General features: G+C 38.3%; 1 protein-coding gene across 4 annotated transcripts in view; it reads right to left on the bottom strand.

The window, feature by feature from the left end:
- TBL1X (transducin beta like 1 X-linked) overlaps positions 1 to 21,975 on the bottom strand; it is a 194,100-nt gene that overhangs the window by 10,553 nt on the left and 161,572 nt on the right. For all 4 annotated transcript variants that reach the window (XM_009089642.4, XM_030234609.2, XM_018913520.3 and 1 more), the window contains 6 exons: positions 16,666 to 16,798; positions 9,621 to 9,762; positions 6,784 to 6,847; positions 6,586 to 6,683; positions 5,011 to 5,071; positions 532 to 653 (listed from right to left, as the gene is read on the bottom strand). In XM_009089642.4, coding sequence (XP_009087890.1) covers positions 532 to 653; positions 5,011 to 5,071; positions 6,586 to 6,683; positions 6,784 to 6,847; positions 9,621 to 9,762; positions 16,666 to 16,798 — 620 coding nt within the window. The remainder of the gene's footprint in view (positions 1 to 531; positions 654 to 5,010; positions 5,072 to 6,585; positions 6,684 to 6,783; positions 6,848 to 9,620; positions 9,763 to 16,665; positions 16,799 to 21,975) is intronic.

The following is a 21,975-nucleotide window of genomic DNA, read 5'->3' as shown; positions in this document are numbered from 1 at the left end:
CCAAATGCATGGTTCTGGAAGCTAACATCTGAATTATGGGTCAGTAAATGATCACAGTTTTTCTCACAAATGGAACCTAGAAAAAGTAACCTTTGACAGCCATTAAATACCACCAAGAAAAGAGTTGGCAAATACATCTTTAATATATCTTATTAGATTAAACAGATTCTAAAACTGAACAATGGCTGGAGGTAAACTGTTCTCTCCTTATTTACAGCTCTCATTTAGTAAAGGAAATCAAGCCAATGGAAAACAGAATCTTATTTATGAATGTGCTTTTAGTCTGCAGCTCATGCTACCCAGAAACACTCTCACTGTTTAAGCCAGAGGTGTTGCCTCCTGTGGTAATTTAGAGCATTTTATCCCTTCTCACAGGCAGTGAATCCCTCACTCCCCAGGAATATACTTTTAGGTAAACAATGGGGTTTAACACCTTTGCTGCTAGAACACAGTCTGCAAATCCATCATCTACCATCACTGTGAGATGTTGCTGTGACTTTACCACTAACATTTTGGACTTCTCAAACTTACTGTGTGTCCTTGAAAGGTTTTAACGGGACGATCACAGCCAAGTCTGCATACATGGATGCACATGTCAGTACTGCAGGAGGCAAAAGTAGTGTTGTTCTGCCAGTCTACATCCAGAGCAGGAGCTGTGAATACAAAAAACAGAAGGAATATCAGGGACCATGATAAAGAAACAGCTATCCCACATAATTTTCCTCCCATCACCTATCTGAATGAAACAGACTACAAGCTGGTTCTTGGTCTGTCACCTGCTGCCAGTTACAGGGCTGATAGGGACTGTCTGAAGGGCACAGAGTATTTTTTCTATTCCCGTGGATAATCTGGATACTTTGCACAGCATCTGCTTATGAGAATCTTTTGGGTCAAGTTACATGAGAGGGGGCAAAGCACTACCTCCATCCTCTCTGCTCCCAGCTATGCATATCATGGGTTATGTGTAGCATTCATCCCTCTGCAACCCAGTTCAGTGAAGAAACTGAAAGAAAACTAACCCAGAAGAAGTGTGGATAATTCCATCTGGGTTAGACAAGCATGTTCCTGTGAATGCCAGACACAACACATGGGAAGGTGGAGGAGCAGGTGGCTGTGTCCCTTTGCACTAGAGCTTTATGCAAAAAACCTATCATTCTGTGCAGGAACATGGATTAGTAATACTAAAATTCAGTTTAATTTGCCTGGGGACTGGTTTTAGGCAGGTATATTGATCAGCCTCATCTGAAATGAGGGGAAGAGTTTCTGTAGAGGGTTTGGCATTAACTAGCACTGAACTAACAAAACTCTGTGCACAGAGAGCATGTGAGCATGTAAGTAGTGCCCATGTGCAGCACACACACACAAACACACACTTTGCAAAAAGAATGGGAAAAAATCCCCAAACAACTCTTCCAGGATGTCACTGCAGAGTGCAAGCAGGAGCAGCAGGAAGCTCCTGACAAACAGCTTGCTTGTGTTTCTATGATTGCTGCTCAGGCTTTTTCCCTCAGGATAGAGTTTAGCTGCCCTCCAGAGGATGACATAAGACTTGCTAAAATACAGAAATCTTCATTCTCAGCACACTCTTGTGAGAAGCAAGTGTGCTAGAATGAGACCAGCATATAGGAAACAAATTTGGATCTCTTCCTGACAAAGATACAACAAAAATTTGTCATTAAAATGAAACCAAGAAATTCCTTACTCACATGTGTTTAGAAAGATTCTTTGGTAATACAGAGGTGAAAAGATACCTGTTCTGACAAGTCTGTTACATTTAAATATGTTTTTCCTATTATAATTTTTATGAACTACAAAACAAAATAGATCCATATCACCATCTGAATCATCAGGCAGCTCCCTAAATGAGAATGAAGGGCTGACACTGTTTCATAGACAAGGGCTTTTTTCAGTATTAATGAAAAAGCTCAATAATTCTGTATGGCAGGTAAGGAATTATACCTTGCAGAAATATACAGGAAATTCGTGTGAGGAAAGCAGACCATTTTAAGTTTTCCAATGAACATGAATGAGGATCAGGAAACAATCAAAGATCTTTCTTTAACTGCCTGTTTGCCTTTCTTTTTATGCTACAAGCTTTGTATTACTGTTTCAAAGCAAACAAAAAAATATCATCATTAATAGCAATATGCCTTCAGGGCTAATAGCTAGTATGATATGTATGAGTCAAAAACTAATTTTCAGAGAGCTGTTGGCACCTAAAGCTATGGATTTATATTGCAGCATAATTTGAATCATAAAATGCTGATAATTAATACTGATTCATTTATTGGTGTACTCAGTCATATGTTTACTGGATATATAACTACATAAAAAGGTTGGAAAAAAATCAAACAAACATGGTTCCTGATGCAAATAGTCAAATTACCAAAGTATTTCCAAAACCACAGGATACCAGCCAATTGCATAAAAACAATTAGAATATCATATCATAATAAAAGCAGCAAAAAATCCTTTAAAAATGCAGCCAAAATAAAAACCAAGATTGAAAGTGTTACAATAATTATCTGTCAATTTAGTCTTTTTCAGAACAAATTTAAGTGTGATTCAGAGCACTTGGATCACAGAATTACAGAATGGGTTAGGATGGAAGGGACCCTAAAGAACACCTAGTTCCAGCCCTCCTGCTGTGGACTAGGACACTGAGGCCAGATCCCTCAGAGCTCCATCCACCTGGGCTTCTCTGGAAAGCCTCATCCAGTGGCTCACCACCCTCACAATACAGAATTTCTTCCTGATATCTAATCTAAACCTTCTGTCTTTTCAGTTTGAATCCATTCACCCCTTGCCCTGTCACTACAGAAGTAGATGGTTAAAACTGGCCACACAAATACCTCTTTTGGTGTCAATTTAGCAACTTGCTCCTGCAAGCATAGATACCAGTATCAGTAAATGTCAAAAATTGGATTATTTAGCTCCTTTTTAAATAAGTTTTGTGAATACATATTTTGATTAAATGCCCTATTTTCACAGTTCATAGTTTTGCAAAAAAAAAAATGAAACACTAGAAGTTACTCATCTGCACAGTTACATATTTTGAACAAAAACCCCTTAAAAATTACATGGGAACACCAACAACAGAAGACCTTCAACACCCAGACAAAGGAACTTTTCCTTACATATTTTAAGATGACAGTTCTGTCCATGTGGTGTAAACTAAACCAGTTGTTACAAAGAAGCAGACAATAAAAAATCCTTATGTTTTTTCCAGTCCAATTAACTCCAGACTTCAAAGAAGTTAGTGTTAAAGGAGGTGTATCCTGCCTAGACTAGACTTTTAATTGTTGAAATGCCACCTTTAATCCTAATGTAGACAAGGTTTTCAGATTCCAGATATGGAAAGGAATTTGCTGTTAGTTTGTCCTGGTGATGCAAAGAGGACAAGGTGAGGTCTTTGTGGCTTTAGACTTGTGAAAACAAAGTGAGTAGAGAGTCTGGCTGATTTTAAGAAGGTTTTGTAGGATACATGCTTTCTCCAATCAAAAATTTCCTCAACAGCATTTCTTTAATAACTGCTTTACTTCCTTATGAAAACATACATGGAAGAGTGAAAAAAAAATTAAAATATTAGCTTCCCCATATCTACACTTCAGTTTTGTCTCATGTTCCAAAGATAAACAGCATGTGCAGTAAGAATTTTTTAAAAAGTCTTTCCATGCACATGGAGATATTGTATTGGTAGATACAGCTGAGTTTTCAACTTGCTAAGAAGGGGATGGGGTGATTTGTCCTTGATGCACATCACTGCTAAGACAGCTTATGTGTCAATGAACATGACTCTGAAAGGGCAACCAAATTCTGAATCCACAACTACTTAGATTACTAGTTAGGGATCAGAGGATTAGGAGTCTCATTAACTAAATCATTCTATGTGCACTGTTTGCTGTTATGGAACAGTTATGGTAGATAAACAAATGCCCCAGTGAGAGAATCTGTCAGCAAACACCAACTCCTCTAAACCAACAGCTGCATTAATAAATGAGATACGAGTGACAAAAATGCAGAGTATGGATTTGCCGTGTATTTTTTGTCTACTGCTGAATAACCATTTAGATTGCTAGTGCATATTATTCACATCAGTGTAAATGTGAGAATAAGGACAGTTTGAGGTGAAAAGCATGTGCAAAATAATGTTGTAAAATTAGTATTGAAATGTGTTTTTAAACACCATTGTGAAAGCTTGTTGTAGTTAAAAATGGATTAGTTACAGTGAACTAGGAAGATGAACACCTCTGCATCAGAATCCAGAATGTTCTCATTGTTTTAAACTCAGTTTTACTACACCCTTTAAAATTCTTCACTATGAAAATGTAGCCACTTTGAGTCATGAATTCAGCCATCATCTTAACAAGTCTGGTCTCAGGTGAATTTCAGATTATGCCAATGACTGTCTGTTATTCGAGATTATTTAGTATCTGTGACATCTCCTCTCTTCTTAAAACAGTTCTACAAGTAACCATCCTAACAGCATTCTGGTGCAGCAAGATTTTGAAACTCAAGGCTGGCAACTGATTTCCAATAATCAGAGAAAGCAAATATTGAAGAAATTCAAGTTAAAATGAAAAGCTAAGAAATTCTGAGGACCTTTGTGAGTGCAGCGGTAAATGCAAGGTGCATGAGAGATCTGCCTGCTTCTGCCTCAAATCAGCTTCACTGAAACAGGAGCAGAGAGAATTGAAAAGATCTCAGACACCTCCACTAAATGTTCTCTTCATGAATCACCACCTGGTACTATTCAAGCACGTAGATAACAACAGGACTGCTCAGTTAGGTAGACATGGCTGGTGTACAAACCCTCTCCTAAAATCAGCTTTCAAAGCTAATTCTCACAGAAATGGGTCTTTCTGAAATGAGAATAAACCAACAAGCCATGATACTCAGGATAGTTAAAGAACAAAAAAACTTGATTGAAACTTTTCTCTGGCAGATATGGATCTGCAGAGAATTAAGAACTGCATTTCATTTTCCCAAAAAGAGTTATGCAAAAAGTACCTGAATGGAAAGGAAATTGCTGTTTAGCTTCTCCTGTGTGAGCATCCCAAATTATTGTTGTCTGCATCCAAAGAAAGGGTGAAAAAAAAGATTAGTGACTGTTCAGCTCAGAGAGAAAAACCCAAATAGCACCCTCACTAAGTAGCAATTCTAAATGTTGAACTGATAAAATTATTGACTGTGGAGAGCCTTGCGTGCTAAACAGTGGGAAAACCAGAAATTACTTCTAGCTATTACAGAATAATAATCTAAGTGTAGATAAAGAAGTGTCATGACTACAGAAGAAGCAATATAACTATGAAGAATGGGCATACTCTCTCTGAATAATGCTAGAGGACCACACTATACATTTTTAATAAGTGTATTGAAAAAAAAGTTCCAGTTATGATCTTTAAAGAACACTTTTTCCCTTTTCAAAAGATGCAAGTTGAATTCTACTTCAAAATGATGCTGAACTCCATTTGTAACAAACCAATAAGTGAAATGTTTTTCTATCAGTACACAGCACTTCTTGCCACTGAGGTGGGACAGACTCAGCTGTAATTGGCTTACTACAGGTTTAATCCATACTCACAGCACACGTGAGTGTGTCCCCTGTAGAGCTCAATACCACCTTCTGAGAGAATGATCAATTTATTGCGAGTATATACTTCCAGAAAATAAATTAAGGATGCATCATCTTGCTGATAATGGATCACTAAAGAAATGCTGCTTTAATGGAGAATGTAAGTTTGCCAGAGTAATGGAATTACAATTGGGAGATCAGTGTAGCTAAATATAAGCCAGTATTAAAGCTTCCACAAGGTTATAAAAATATAGGGATTCAGTGAGCTTACAAAGTACAAATCTCAGCTGGACTCCCCTCTGCCAGCTGCTGGAGAGAAGCACTGTCAGTGCATCTCACTGGAACACAGTGGCCATGCAGCCTACCCTTGGAAATGCCATTTTTCTCTCTGAATTTTGTAAAGGAAGCCAGGGATGACACATGCATCTAATTTTTAGACACTGAAAGTTAGGCAAGATGAATGCTGTGTACTTTCCAGTTTCAGTTGTAATGGCTCATCAGTCAGCTGTTCATTTTAGTCTCTAATGTGCACTTAGCTGTAACTACTGTGTTTTGCTTGATTTTGAGTTCAGAACCATATTTTTTTTGCCTATTTCCAGAGAAAGCCATATATATTTTATTCAGATAAAAGTGTTTCAACAATTAGATGAGCTAAAAGGTGTGGTATCTTTAAGATCACCATTTTCCTGTAAATAGCTGATGAAACTACATATACTACAAAAACTACATACTACAAAACAAATATAAGTACTGTAAGCTGTTCCTTCCTTCACAGAGCAACACTCACGATGCAATTTTACACATTTTTTTTTTTAAAGTTAAGTATTTTCCATGAAAACAGTATACATTCAGGCAGCCTCAAAAGTGTAATCAACATGCACTAAAATAATGAAGAAATGTAAACTCTCCAGGGTGCCTGGAGAAGAAGAAAATAATCTTAAGGAATTTAGCAGCACAAGCTCACTCATCAGCATACTTATATGTTAGAATAATGAATTTTAAAAACTCACTTTATCAACACCAGCACTTAAAATATAATTCCCCTTTTTGTTCCATTTCAGGGCAAATATTGGACCTTTATGTTGACCTAAGGTGCTTGCAAGGTTACCTGGAATAAAGAACAGGTTATTAATACAATTTCTTTACAAACTGGTCAAATTACAGCTCACTGCTGTTTGATGCTTAAGAACAATTACTGTTTGACTTACCATCTTCTGTCCATATTCTTGCAAAACCATCATATGAGCCTGTAGCCAATAGTGTTCCATCACTCTGTTGGAATAGATAAAAATGGCAAAGGTGGCTATGAGATAAGATCTGTTTCAACCAAGCTTTTTCTTTCTTTTAAAGGTTTGCTAATTGTGATTTATGATTCTGAGTCCACTCATTGAGACAGATTATGCTATGATATGAACTTAAGGTTAATACTTCAGACAGCACAGAGGAAATAAAATCCTCTAACATACAGTGAAATACTAGGCTATACCATCAAATATGAGCCATTTAATCAAAAAGATTAGAAAAAGAAAACAAGATAGAACAAGTTCTGTGGGCTTCTTCCACTTAACAAACAGATACTACTTAGACATAAAGGACCTACAAAACATCAACAGATGACCTAAACCCAGACTAAATCCCAGTTCACTGAAACTCAGGCACCTCTACCTGAAAGAAGGCCCTAAGCCACAAACACTCAGGTGAACACCTCAAATGTTATCCACCACCAAGGAATTGCTTTCCACTTGTCTGAACACAGACTCCCACGTGTGCTCATGGGCACAGTACCACGATGATAAAATGGATTCATCGGTCCCAATTAGGAGGAAAAAAGCCTACAAATCTAATCAGCAAGTATTCTGGAAGGAACCCTTCACAGAAGGATGTGTCCTGTGCAGCCAGTGAAGCTGGTGTGATTGGGCCAGAATAATTAAAACAGAACTTTGCCATCTGGTGACACTGTTGAAGCAGGGTATTTAGTTTTTCAACACTTCAGAAGCTGGATTGAGAGTGAGATTCATCCCATTTATCTCCAGACATGCAGAAGTTAGGAGTTAGTTCAGGAGTGCCATCTAGTCTCCCTCCATTACTAACAGCATCATGTCACTACAATTCTGAAGTGTAACTCATGAACTTGTTTGCTTTAGATTAAGCCCAACCCAATATAAAGGCATGTATCTCTGTTTCTGCTGACTTAAGGTGAGTCTAGAGGACTAGTTTAGAAGGTTAAACCTACAGGAGATTAATCCTACCCAGGGTATCAAAGGGTATGATCTGAATATAACCTCCAGAAATAATCTTTTCTATAACTTTTATGTCATGTAAGTCACATAAACCAGAGAAGAACTAATTCAATACCACCAGTGTGTATATTTCACAGGGAAATATGTTTAATATTGTGGTTCTAAACAAACAATAAAGGCAGATGGCATTTCTAGCTTGATGAATAGAAAATTAGAAAAAAGCATGAAATAATCCTTTAAAACATATGCCCACTCCAATCCTCCAAAAACACTGACTCAAAGCACTTATAAATTTAACTCAAATATATAATAGTGTAGGGGGGAAAATATAATAACCTAAGTGAAGCTCACTGTGATGTACACTTCTCTGGACCAGTGATGAGAAGAAAGGTGATAAAGGGAAAAAAGAGAAAAAATAAAAGCTCAGGAACTTAGATATACAGTTTATCCTATTTCGTGGCTGGTAACTCACATTCTTTGGGAAACTCAAAGTAAGTTGGAAGCACTTGAAGTATTTGAATTAGGAACATTTCCCTACCTCAAGTACTAGTACAGTGCAAGTGAAGTACCAATGAAATCTGGAAGGTAAGGAACTACTACAGGAAACACTGGAGGGTTTTGGACAATTTTTCTCCTAACTGCTCTGTAGTCATTGCATGTTTTCCTCTTTCAATTTCTCTTTTCTTACTCCTAGATGCATTTTTTTCCCAACTATTTTTCTTCACTCGAATATCCTCGGGAAACAAGCAATGAACACAAGCTTGAGTTTTATTTGCTTCCTTGACCCACCTCTACTTTCTGTACTATTCACCAACTTCTTCCATTGTGCAAATATAAAATACACAGGGGAAAGGTGACTTGTGCAGTGGCCTTATCTTTTACTTTGTGAAGCACCCAGCTCACCTGAAGGACAATACCACAGTAAAGATTAATCGAAACTTGATCTCTGGCCAGCAACTGAGACTCTACATAACTGCTGAAAATCCTTTCTGCTGCTTAATTAATTTGTTTTCCTATGAAAAACAAGAATAATGTGATCACTCTGTCTGCACTAATATCAGCAAAACAGGCAGAATGAAAATTAGTTGAAAGTAATTAAGGTTTCTGCAGGGTCTTTTTTTAACATTTTTGGCAACAATTAGAGCTGTCCAAAGGCACTGCCCAGAGACTGGGGATTCTGAACAATACCTGTCCTCTCTGCTCACTTCAGTATTCTTTGTGCATGAGCACATTATCTAAGATAGGAGGTTTTGCAGGACGAAAGTAAAAAAGGGATCAGGCGAGACAGTTTCATCCAGAAGGTAAGGACAGAATAACTACACATGCTCCTATCAAGACACAGAAAATAATGTGAACACTGATTTAATTTTGCTGTGCACAGCATAATTCAAATGAGAGGATCTGGAGTCCAACCTCAGAAAAAGCTTCACTGGTGCTTTTATCTCCTTACATGCCAAAATAAAGTAACTATGAGATGCAAATACATTATTAATGAGGCTTCAGTATTACATAGATTGTTTGTTTAATCTTTGTTCTTAAAGCTAGCTAAGTTTATTTTTACCCATGCTCCTAAAATAGAGAGATAAATATATCATTGTTAAGCTCGAAGATGGCAACAGTCCTGGAAAATTAGAGCATGTAGGAGAAAGTTCAGCCTATTATGAGTATTTGAAACAAGAGGTCAGTAGGTTAGGACAGAGCTTCTGGTCATCTCAGATATGAAAGATATGGAGCAGCAACTGTAATTGCCTTGGAATTAAATTTAGACAGTTAAAAACCATGCACAGTCTTAGAAGTTAGCTTACATTCCAGTCCAATGAAGTCACATCCTTATTGCTGGGGACATCATGTCCTCCTTCTCTTATGCAGTGCCTCAAAACCAGCTGAGTGGAACCGCTGTTGCTGTTCTCGTTGAGATTCCATATCCTGGCCGTTGAGTCTCCGGATCTAGAAAGCAATTATGCAAATAGGTTGAAAACTCCTCATGTTGACCCAGCAAACTGTAAAAGCCTGTATTTCTGTTTCCATTGAGACAACATTACAGCCTTGCAGGAGATTGGAGGAACAAGAGCCGCTGGCCTGTGCTGTAACGGGAGCGTCTGACTGCATGGGGCTGCTGGGAACCTTCTGGCTCGGTACAAAACACAGGTGTAAGGCTTTGGTGCTGGAATTAGCAGAAACTCACCTAGAAGAGGGCCCTATTCTATTGAAGTGTTCCAAATTTTGCAAGTAGAAGTTGTTTTGAACCTCCTGAGAATTTTGATGTTTCTCCTGTGCACTGCCCAGAGTAGATGCAACTACCTTTCCCTAAACCTGCTGAACAAATCAGGGCATTACAAGCCTTTAAGAAGTAATTTTTTCTTTCCAACTCTTTCTGTACTCTGTGTACTTTTTAAAAAATGTTAACTAATATTTAAATTATACCTGTCATAATAATTCTGTTTATTCAGGGAAGTTTTACCTAAAACTTTTACATAAACTCCTGTCTACATTTTGCACTACATACCTAAAGCTGGCATCACCATAACTGAGTTAGTCTGGGGCAACTTACAGTAACTGTCTGTAGCCTGGTGCTTACATCATGCTGTCTGAAAAAGTGACAAAATAAGTACTGCCATAATAGAAAAAGACAGAGGCAGCATCAGGATTTTGATCTATTTTATAGACCAATTATTTTCTACAGAGGTGGTTTTAATGCAGGCTGAAACCATTATTTTGCTTAGAAAAGGTTTTGAGGAGGAAGAGTTTATCATTATCTCCTTGTAAATAATATGTTTACTTTGACTTTGCATAATTTTTTTTTCTACTGAAAAATATCTCTGAGGTTCAGAGATAAAATTGCCATGGAGTGGAAGATATTCCACTTTAAAAGTTTACTGGGATTTTTTTTGCACTCCCTCTCCTTAATTTTTTAAAACAACAACAATAACCAAACCCAAGTTTCCTGGATTGCTTGTTTTGTCCAGAAAGCAATTCTCATTTACATGCATAAGTAATAACTTGGAGCAGAGTTAGCATCTCTCTCACACTTGCAAGAATTCATACAGTGTGGATGAAATTTCATTGTTGATACATCTGATGTGTTAGCTTTTCCTTTTTTTTTTTAAGTAGTGACAAAAGACTTTCTTTCTTATGCACTATCAAGGAGAAAAAGGTCTTTCTTCAAAGATCCATTTTTGAAGAAATGGATCTACCTGTGACCCATTTTTGCTCTGATAAGCCATGTTTTACTGAAAAAGAAATCCATCACAAGAGAATGCTAAGTTTTCTTTTGGTCTACTAGTAAAGCATTTTAATTATTGATACTAAGAATACCAGGCAAACTTTCAACACTTGACATGTCTTCAAATGCAAATATTGACCAAGCAATTATCAAATTCCATTGATCTCTGTGTATTATTTTATGAATAATTTAGCCTAATTTTACACAAACATTTCAACTGTAAAAGCAAACATCTCTCTGCCTGTATCAGGAACTCTGAGCTCCTCTGGGTTATGGCATGCCTGGGGAATGAGCCCCATCTCCTGTGAACCTTTTGTGCCAAGCTGAGATGTGATGACTGGCCAGGGTTTTGAACCCAGCTACTCCTGTAAAGCCACTCTTTAATTTTCAAGATATATCTTTCACATTAGTGATTAAGAAATAATTCAGGTCAGGGTAATTTTTGCCACCACACAGCTGGGACTGCACTATGCACCCGTACTTCTTCAGAGGTCTGGAAAACTGACATTTTTGCATATGTTGGCTAGAAAATGAAGCAAGTTAATCATGAGGCTCAGAAGTTAAGGAACAGTTTTAACTGTGGTAATTAACAATGATGGGAACATAAGTCTTTAAAGGACTGCTCCATTGGTTAACATGCTAGGTAGGAAATTCCTTCAGACCTGGCTTCTCTCCTATATAAGATTGCAGGACCATCCTGCCTTCATTGTAATAATTCAGTTTGTTATTGGACCCTGTGAATAAAGCACTCAGTCACTTGGCTATCAAATACAATATCCTATTTGCTAGTTCTAAAAGGGTTATGTTTTGTTTTTCAACAGTTTTATTTAGTCAGTTTTCTGGCAAGGCCTAGGCAATCTTATTTTCCAGTATTTTAATTTTGTTTTTCCCTTTTCTTCTCCCAAAGCTACATAAGCTATTATGTGTCCCTGCAGAGAGGCTTTATAAGCCTACCAGTGTGCAGCAAGGGAATTTGTGTGTCTTCCCTTTTGTTGCTGGGGAAAAAAAAAAAAGAGTCCAGAGAATGCTCTGGAAAGTATTCTGATTTCTGTTGAACAATTCAGTGAACCCTGCCTTATTAGAGGAGCACAGTTCAAGCACAATTCAGAAAGATATTTAATCTCCTTTGCCCACAGAAGCATTTCTATCTACATGATAAAGCAGCTCATTCCAACATGCAAGTCACGAACACTTGAGTAATAGGTGTACTCCTCTGCCCTGTGGAAGAGTACTGCCAAATTTTAGGAAGGCTACTTCTGAAAGGATTTTAGTTCATGCTCTCCTGCCTCAGTATGTTCATGAATCAAGGTGGACAAATGTTTGCAGAATTTAATTTGTGACATATAAAATCACCACTCTGTAACTGGAAGCACAGAGGTTGTAAGTGCTGCAGCTGGATAAAGAATTTTACAAAATGGTTGTTGAACCTTGGTATTTCTAATCTTCAGCTACAAGACTTAAAAATCACTATTATTATGAGATGCAATATTGCTAATGTGTATTTACTACTTCTGGCTCCAACAGGTTAGAGTTTTTGCTATTTTATTTTAAGAGATATTACTGAAAGAATTATGGGAAGGAAATTCCTCATTTTTATTTTGACATCTAGTATTTCCTTAATAAAGCAGGTCTCTTAAACTAAGTGCTTACTCTTCCTAGACAGTTAGTAGAAGGAAGTCCCTCACAGGTGTCCTGATTAAGATCTCTGCCCCACTGATTCTACAACATTATTCCCTGCTACAGGTTATTCAAGCCAACCTCCCCTAATAGCTGACCACTTTGCATTCATGGATTTGATGCACTGAGGAAACCAGCCCAGATAGTCCCCTGCTAACAAATAAGCACTCAGAGTTAGCAGAATTAATATCTGGCACTGACATTGAGGGGTGGTGTCTGAAATTAACACCCTCAACCTGGTAAGTAAAAAGATTATTCTGAAAGGTAATTTACAGTGGATCCTAAACCACTGATATGAGGAGTGCAGTAACCTGAAGTACACTATATATATAAAACCCAGAATGAGGAGTGCAGTAACCTGAAGTATTATATATATAAAACCCAGAAATGATGACAGCAGATATCCTGGAAACATCTCTTGCTTTCAAGAGACACAGCCAGAACTGAAAGATCTCGGACAGCAGCTTTTATGGATAATTACTTTGCTGACTAGGGAGAGCCAAAGGTGCACAGAGAGGTTTGGAAGAGACAAGTCACAGCCTCTCTGTGTGAGAGAGGCTGGCACAGATTAGCTGATAAGCAAAGAAACCTACTGCTGGTTTTGGGACTGAGGCCAGGTCCCTCTGCTTCGTGGCTGTGTGAACTACTTGAAGGGCATGGCTGGATGTCACAGAACAGAACACTCTTGGAAACAGCAGTGGAACACAATGACAAAAACATCCTAAGTTCAACTGGAAAAGGTTTTGGAGTTCAAAGCTCTAGCAGCCTTGACATCACAGTCCATCCACTTCCACACTGGGAAATTCAAGCATGTTCAGAACACTCTGTGTCACCAGACCATGATGACCCGTGCAAGCAAACTGACAGGTTATTCCCTGGCCAGATTTTGGCTTGTTTTAATTAGCAGTCTTGCTTGGGTCTCTGATGTTCTCTCTGAATAACTCCTAAGCACGGCTTGGTGGTTGCAATGTCCAGAGATGATTTCCAATGTGCAGTTTGTTTGGCAGGCAGGGCAGTTTGCTAGCACAGACAGCAGCCACTCTGTGCCAGCTGGCCTCAGTGCCCAGGAATATTCCCAGGCACAGTTAGTTTACTAACGTGGATGCAGCTGTAATGGATTTCTGCACTACACAGGGAACATAACCATCTGCAACAATTTCTATGTGTCATGAAATTAAAACTTAGATATTGAAAGATAACTAGTGGAAGATATCAGTCTTTGGGTTTATGGCTGGGAATGGCCAAATCTTGAGATTTAACCAAGCACCTATTTTTTTGGTATCTTTTCACCTGTCCAAAACACTCTCCGCAATTATTTGCTTTGGAATGTTGACTTCCTTCATAAAGTGCAGTTAATCATCTCCCATGGCTGTATGCACACACTTCACTCTATTATTATAATGCTTCTGTTCATAACATCTAAGCATTCTTTTCATAGGCATCTGGTGACAGTCATGCCTTTGATAGCATTTACTGGTATTTCTAGTCTCTCCCATCCTCAGCTTTAAGGGTTATGTGTGTGGTGGGGGAAGAGCAGTTGAAGAATATATTTTTCTAGCTATTTGATCAGAGAAATTCCTGTCTCTCTGTTTTATTTTGAAATAGCTCTGCTTTATTCTGCAAAGCCCAGAGAGTATATATTACTGTGCTAGTTTTCACACACTAGGAAAACAGTAACTGAGTAGATTTGACATTAAATATCAAAATGCCTTTCTCTCAGTGGGATAGTCACTAAGTCTGGAAACCAGTGCTCTAGTTTTGGGTAATTCATTCTACATTTATTTTAAACAGCTTGCTTCAGATTAGGTTCTGAACCTGCATTATTCTTTTAGTTGAGGATTACATCAGGTTGCTGTCTAAACTGCTGCTGCTAGTTGTTAAAAAAATCTATAGGCTTCAGAAAAATACTTTGTCATTAACTGAGATTCAATTAGTCACTTTACAAACAAAATAAATATGTTATTATTTCCTCTATTTAATAGCTAGGTTTTGAAGTGTATTTCTTAAGATGGGTACAATCAAGCAGATGGGAAACTCAAAGAAAAGTATTGACTAGGCAGCACAACATGGCTGTTACAGAATCTAACAATCTGATGCTCACTCATCAGACTAACTGCAGTGTTCTTTTTTTAATCATTACTTTGTAAAGGGCAAACAGAGCTGCAGAATACTGTGGATCTCAGGAATTTCTCCCCCTTGTTTAACTGGTGCTGTAATATGGAGTTTACCTGTAGATAAAAGCTTGCACTGTTAATATACCAGACAAAGGCTTCTTTGTGCAGTGGCATAATTACTCACTCAGCTCTCTTCCTTCAGTTTCACCTTCTTCTGTGCATTCTCTGCCATTTCAGTCACTAAGCTTCACCGGGCACTGGCTGCTGCCTTACCCCCACTCCAGCTGCATCCCTACCTTGCTTCTTACAAGCAGGCTAAAATCTGACCAAGATGCACATGGATCTAAAGTATTTGCATTGTCATTGCACTGCTGTTCGACTAAAGCACATGACTGTACTTTGTGAGCACATGTGTGGTTATGTGCCTCCACAGTCACTAGCAAAGCTCATTACAAAAGGCCTATTACACTGAAGGGTAAAGCTTAATGGAATGGGTGGTGAGAGGGTATTCCTCTGGCTCAGATATCTGACTAACAGTTCTGATTATCATCCTCAGGTTTACCTGAAGCTACAGGTTTACCTGTAAGATATCACAATCCAGGGATCCATCCACCAATGCTTAGCACCCTGGGGCAAAGTTAAACACACACTGCAACACATACTCTGATTTATGAAATGCTCCACCATTTAAATTATGCACACTAGGACTGTGCACCATGGATCCTAGGGAAGCAGTCCACTGTGGCAAGCACTGACTTGCTTAAAATTGATAAATGCAGATGATAGTCCTACAGATGCTGAAAGTGCTATCAGACCTAGATATTTCAGAAAAAAAAGCATACTCAGCAGGATTCTGGTTCCCAAAATTCCAGTCTGTTGTCTGAAATTAATTTTTTGAAATTGCTATCTTCACTCTCTTGGAGATCTCTCCTGTTCATCCACATGGAATTTATTTTATTTTTCTTTTTATTTATTCTGTAATTCTGTGTTTTTATGCACTAAGTGAAGTAAATAAGAAGACTATTCTGATAATCTTGCAAAAAAGCTAGAAATAAAATAAGGACTCTCCTCTTCCTTGTGAGGAAAGTACCCTAATACTGCAAAGTAACTCTGAGTGATTTACCTCCTCAAACTATGATCAGCTCTACTCCATGTTCCCAGTTAGATCTCTTAAATCTAGTTTTCATGTTAAGGTTTAAATTTAAGCATGAACACAGGTTCCACCAGTGCCTGCATACAGCTCCTGTTTACAATTGTGATTTTGTTTGATTCAAAAATGGTTTTGTAAGTCAGTCTCCTGATTGTGCCACTTAGGATGCTCTGGTGGTCAATGCAGAGCAGTCCAGCAAAGGATAAACTGGACTTCCTTCCAATGACACTAAACCACAACATTCCCTTAAACCACTGCTTACTGTTCAGCTCACTGAACAAACTTAGGTCCAGTCTGAAGCACCCCCATCTCCATACTTCTGAAAAAACCTGGTGGATGCCAACGACTTTCTGAGACCCCAGTGTGAGTCAATAACTAAGAGCAGTAGATTACATGATCTCCAAATATTCTGAGATATTATCCAGAATTATTTAAAAAATATTTCTAAAAATTTGTGTGTATTTAGGGCCACAGAATTTGGCCCTAAATCTTAAATGTACAAATTCTTCATATTTGTCATCACCTTATAACTATTTAGCAGTTATACAGGTATGGTACTGCTGAAAAAAACACTGCTGCAGGCTGATGAAACACCCCAGAGAATACTCATCCACATCCCAAGTACAAGTTCTTACATCTCTAAATATTCTCTAATAGCAAGAGCTGGTTTGAGTCACATGTCTTACCCAGATGCTAGCAGGTCACTGACAGGGTTCCAGGCACAGATGAACACTTCTGATTCATGGCCCCGAAGGACTGTTGCTTTGTTAGGAGGAATTTCAACATCCCCGTCAATTTCCATTGGCTTTGAATGATTATCTGAAAGGAGATTTATCAAAATAAACAGTTTACAAGATGCAGTTAGGTCTGTTTTAAAGTCATGCTAGCTACCCAAGGCCTGAAGGTTACAGCAGCATATACACCAAAATAATGCTCTGTGCTGTGTCACTGACAATATTACTCTATTTGCTCTCTCTGGCCATTCAAATTTATGGCAATTCTTCAAAATGTAGAGCTTGCCAAAACATTTTGTATAACTCTACATAGCTTTTCATCCCCCAAATACTCAGTTTAGTGTAGTTTCTATTTTGAAGTTGGCCTCATTAAAAATGACTTGGAGATTTATTAAAATAATTTTAAAAAACAACAGAAAGCATTTATATTTTCTTACGTTGTCTCCTGTAAGTAATATCTGTGCTACTCACAGACAAAAAATATACTGAGGAGGGGCTTCATTCCTGGAGCACATCAGGGGAATGGTGACTGATCACCTTCTCAAGGATATCATAATACACACAAAGGTACCAAATGAGTCATAGATTTACTTAACCTGTGTGCTGTAACTCTGCAGCTCTTTAGACTCATCACTTTTATAAACTTCCTTTATTGTCTCGAGCAAGAAAAAGTGAATTTAAAATTATGGATTTCTCTTAGTAACAACAATTCATTCCAACCTGCATCATGAACCATGTTTTTACTTCAGACTTTCTCTGCTTCTGTATAAATCTTCCTCATTAAGCTCTAGCTACACTTCCTGGCAGCATTACAAGACCATTATTCTCTGCAAACAAGACACCATCCAAGGACAGGTGAGACACTGAAACAGCAGACACCAGATGCTACTCTACACACAAGTGTGGCCCATTCTGCAGAAAGCAAATCCAAGAGCAGGTAGCTGGCAGCCTCCTGTTACCTAACCAATGCTTTGGCCAGCTGATCGGCTCTGACTGATCAAAATGCAAGTTGTCTTTCTGGGTTAAGTCTTTCAGTTAGTCATTCTTCAATTACATATGAAGATCCATAGGTTTGCAAGCAGAATAATTATGCTCCCTTATTGCTGCATGTTTATGGCATTTAAAATCAGCCATCTGTCCTGATACTTCAGCTCTGCTCAGCTATTGCCCATCAGCTGGTGAAACATACTGTGACACTGCACAAGTGCCATTGGGAGGAAGATCTCCAGATTTCTACCCTTACCTGGGCTTTCACATACCTGGCTGTCAGGCACTTGGCTCTGCCTAACTTATGCTGAGTCACACAAATAGCATTTCTCATTTTGTATTTGGTTACCCCCCTAAAACTATGTCTGTGCCACATCTACACCACAGATGGAATGGAATCTACAAGAGTTACATAGAATCAAGTATTAAAATCAGGAAACAACCAACAGTAGTTTGACAGCTTATTTCTAATGAAAAATATCTATATTTTGGCTACACTCATTATCTATAGACTTGCTGCATAAACACTGGAAATGCCTATTTGTAAGTTCCATACCTATGCTGCGTCCCTATGTTAAGTGTTGTCCTTGATAATTCCCTATGTGTATGACTGAATACTGTTGAGATATACCTATACTCAAGATTTAGCCCGACACAAGCAGCTGGGATCTTTGACAGCCCAAGCAGTCAGGCACTAGCTGAAGAGTGAAGCACTATTAAAACCCACCAGAAGATACAAGCCTAGAACTCACAATCCTCTACTGCTCAGCACAGCACAGATTCACCACGCTTAAAGCATATTTTCATGAGAAAAACAGCAGCATGATAATGGCTCTGCATTCATCTGTGTCCTCTTCACAGTGTGAGCTGGAAGCTGGGGGTAAATCAAGAAGATGTTTCAAGCACTTTAATCTGAAAAATTTAGATGAGATGCTATGCTTACAACATAGGATCCTACTGTTACCTGCCTGGCTCTAAGGGCAGGGCTGCTTTTCGCTCTCGATTAAAATCGAGTGACAGCTGGGGAGCAGTATTACTCCAAGGTCCCAGAGTCAAGAGCAAAGCCATCTGATACCCAGGAATATTTTTCATTGGTACATGGCCAGATGCAAAAACCTTGACACACACTTTGAATTTTATTAACTGCTGTGACAAAAACCCCACTAATAGTCATGCTATGAAAAAGAAACCTTGATTAGCTGATACCTGGATTAGTACATGTGAGACCAACTGGCCTCTAGGAGCAATGAAATACCTGTAATGTTTTTTACAGAACAGTTTGGGTGGTTTATGAGAAAAGAGAGGGAAGGATGAGAAGCCTTTCAAAAATAATTTGCCACTGTTCACATTTTATGTGTTTTCTTCCTACTTGCATCAGTAGTCAGAACAATCATATTTAGAGTGTTACTATTCAGCACTGAACTTAAAATGCCCCACTGAACAAACAGGACAGTTCATGCCTCTGTGATACTGCCTCAGGCTCTTACCAGATTCAGTGAGACACTTGCAGTATGACTGATAAGATAATGGTAACAACAAAAAACTGCAGAAACCCCTGAGCACAAATGGGCACCCTCTCAAGAGTGACAAGTTCCTTACCCAGCACAGCCCTGGTCTCACCTGGAAATTTGGCTTTCCTATGGATGCAGCTACAATGCGTGCATGGGGAATGAGAATGAATAGGTAAGTGAGATGCAGCAACCATCAAGAACAGGCTTCTTTTGTTCTAAAGTACCTTCCAAGCAGAAAGCTTTCTGTTAAGATCTTATGTGAACAAAATTCCCCTGGGGGGTTCTCTGAAAGAGAAGGCATTTCTACTAACTGCAGCAGAGCCTCAGGTGAAAAAGCCAAATCTGCAGGTCACATAGGGAAGGACTCTGTCCAAATGTTAACACAAAACATTTTCTAAAGGCCAGGGGATCTTTGGCTATAGTCTACATTATAATTCTTTTCCTCAAATGTATAAAAAAAATCCCAAATGACTGGAAATTAGAAATCATATTACCCCAAAGTATTAAGATTGAGGGGATTTTTTAGTGTAAAAAGAAAAATTCTAACACATTGGTAATAATACTATTTCCTCCAAAGAAAAAAAAAATGATATTTTTAAGATCTTATGAGTGCTAACCCTATCTTTTCTCAGGAAGTATATTTTTTCTTTTTTTAATTTAACTTAAATATTTAGAGGCCTTTCACTAAAGTTGTTCTTCATGGCTGTAGTCTTAATAAAGGACCAGGGTTTACTCCTCTTTCCAGAGCTTTATTTTTTATAAACCTAAGCCAATCCTTGCGAATATAATGAAACAAATTACACTAAAAACATTTGTGTTGGAAAACAATCCAAAGTTTGGCTCCATTTCTACATGCTGACTTTTATTTTTTCCTGTACCATTTGAAGTGACTTAAAACTGAGAACATTATTTGGGAAGCAACCAGACAAGCCAGCGACCTTTTTTATTCAGTAGTTGAATCTGCATCTAAACTATTGCTATTGTTTTCTGTCTCCTCTCTTTCTTAAATCTATTATATTGTATTGGTAATGGTACATACAAAAACTTACAATATAGTATTAAATATTTTAAAACCTTTTTGGAAAGACTTAAGAGTGTCAGGGAGAACTCCATGCCAGAATAAATGCAAACTAGGTAATTTCTCTAAGACATTTCTTCCTCCCGCTCCACCCATTCCACCTTTTTTGAAAGCCTGGTATTTGGGTGACTTCCAGGTTATGACTAAGGATTAGCACATTATTTAAACCTGTGCCAATCTATGCCAGGCCTTTGGAATACAACAACAGTAAAAATTAAGGTTTGGGAAGTTTCTCACAGCTTTCATATCAGCAGTCTTTTTTACTCATGATTATTTCTTTCTCCCAGGAAAAGTCCTTCTCAACATTCCAAGAAAAGGTCTGCAACTGTTTGTGAAAATTCCTCTTTTAAAAATAGCTGTGAGAATTATTATTTTTTTAATTAGAAAATGTCAGATTTGAGACATCAAAGCTTACAGTGTGGCAATAAACATGAACTGATCTTTAAGGCTTTCCTTTTGTTAATACAATAATAGGTATATTTCTTTGGATCAGAAGGAAATATATCTGAGTGGCTCTCCTTTAGTGATGAACCGATGATCAGTTTTCTGCCTTAAGAATTTGGCTTTTTCTGGCCCTGAGACAGCGAGACATTCCCCTAAAATTTTCACATGTCAGCTGAAGACGTGTCATCAAACAAGATGTCAGCATTTGATACAATTACCGGTATTTTAATTTCAATTTGTACCCCTTCATATATGAAATGATTAAGTTTCAAAGCAGAAGGTTAGTTTAAAGTAAAACATACGCAATCCATAGTCCAAGAACAGATTAATATTTTAAAAATGTTTAGATCTTTTTTACATTTGCTTTCTCAAATAAAAATGCTATTTAAATAACTGCAGTTTTACTGCTGGAAACTAACCTGTCTAACTGGAATTCTTGGAAGGAAAACCTGTTTTGAAAGTGTTTTTCTCACTGACCCACAGAGGAATCTATTCAGATCAAAGAGAAGGTGGAGACTGATAAAGGTATCTACATTGCAGAACTAATAAAATCTGTGACATGACTACAGTCCTGACCTTGTCTAAGCCAAAGAACTGTTAGGACTTCCTATAAAACCTGCCATGCATGTTCCTCTAGAGCTTTCTTGTAAGACAACTGGGCAGCAAGGGCTGGTTTCAGAAGTCAGCCAGTACACAACGGGCCTTGCACACAGAAGCCAGAACCAGTAATCCCATCTGTCCCACAGTGTTAGCACAGGCATCAGGATCTAGTCACACAAGCAGGTAGGTCCCACTCCATGTTGGAAATGTCTGACTTAGGTGACTAATACGTAAGTGCAGTCTCCCTTAGTCACCCATGAACAAAGGGGAATTCAGCACTCTTGAGAACTGACTGTTCCCAAAGACTAAGGAAATCTCAGGAAGGTGTGACCTTCAATTGGATACTTGCAGTGAATTTATGAATAAGCACATGCTATTAAATAAAAGGCCGAAGAACAATTTTGCTCTGCGTCTTCAGGACAGGTTGGTTGCATCCAAGCTGTTTGCTAGGAATAGTCCTTGGCACATGTGCTTGGCAATGCTGATCAGGAATATGGACAGTTGGTGTGGTCCAAACTGGGCTAATGACCATGACAGTAAGGCTAGGGATGCTCCTGTCCTTGGCCACAACCTACAAAAATGGAAGCTGGAACATGCCAGACTGGGCCAAGGACCATGCCAAGGCTATGGATAATCACAGGA

Source organism: Serinus canaria, chromosome 1 (assembly GCF_022539315.1).
Source record: "Serinus canaria isolate serCan28SL12 chromosome 1, serCan2020, whole genome shotgun sequence".
In the NCBI taxonomy this organism is placed as follows: Eukaryota; Metazoa; Chordata; class Aves; order Passeriformes; family Fringillidae; genus Serinus; species Serinus canaria.
The sequence above is the reverse complement of the archived record's forward strand: the minus strand, read 5'-3'. Positions and strand labels throughout refer to the sequence as shown.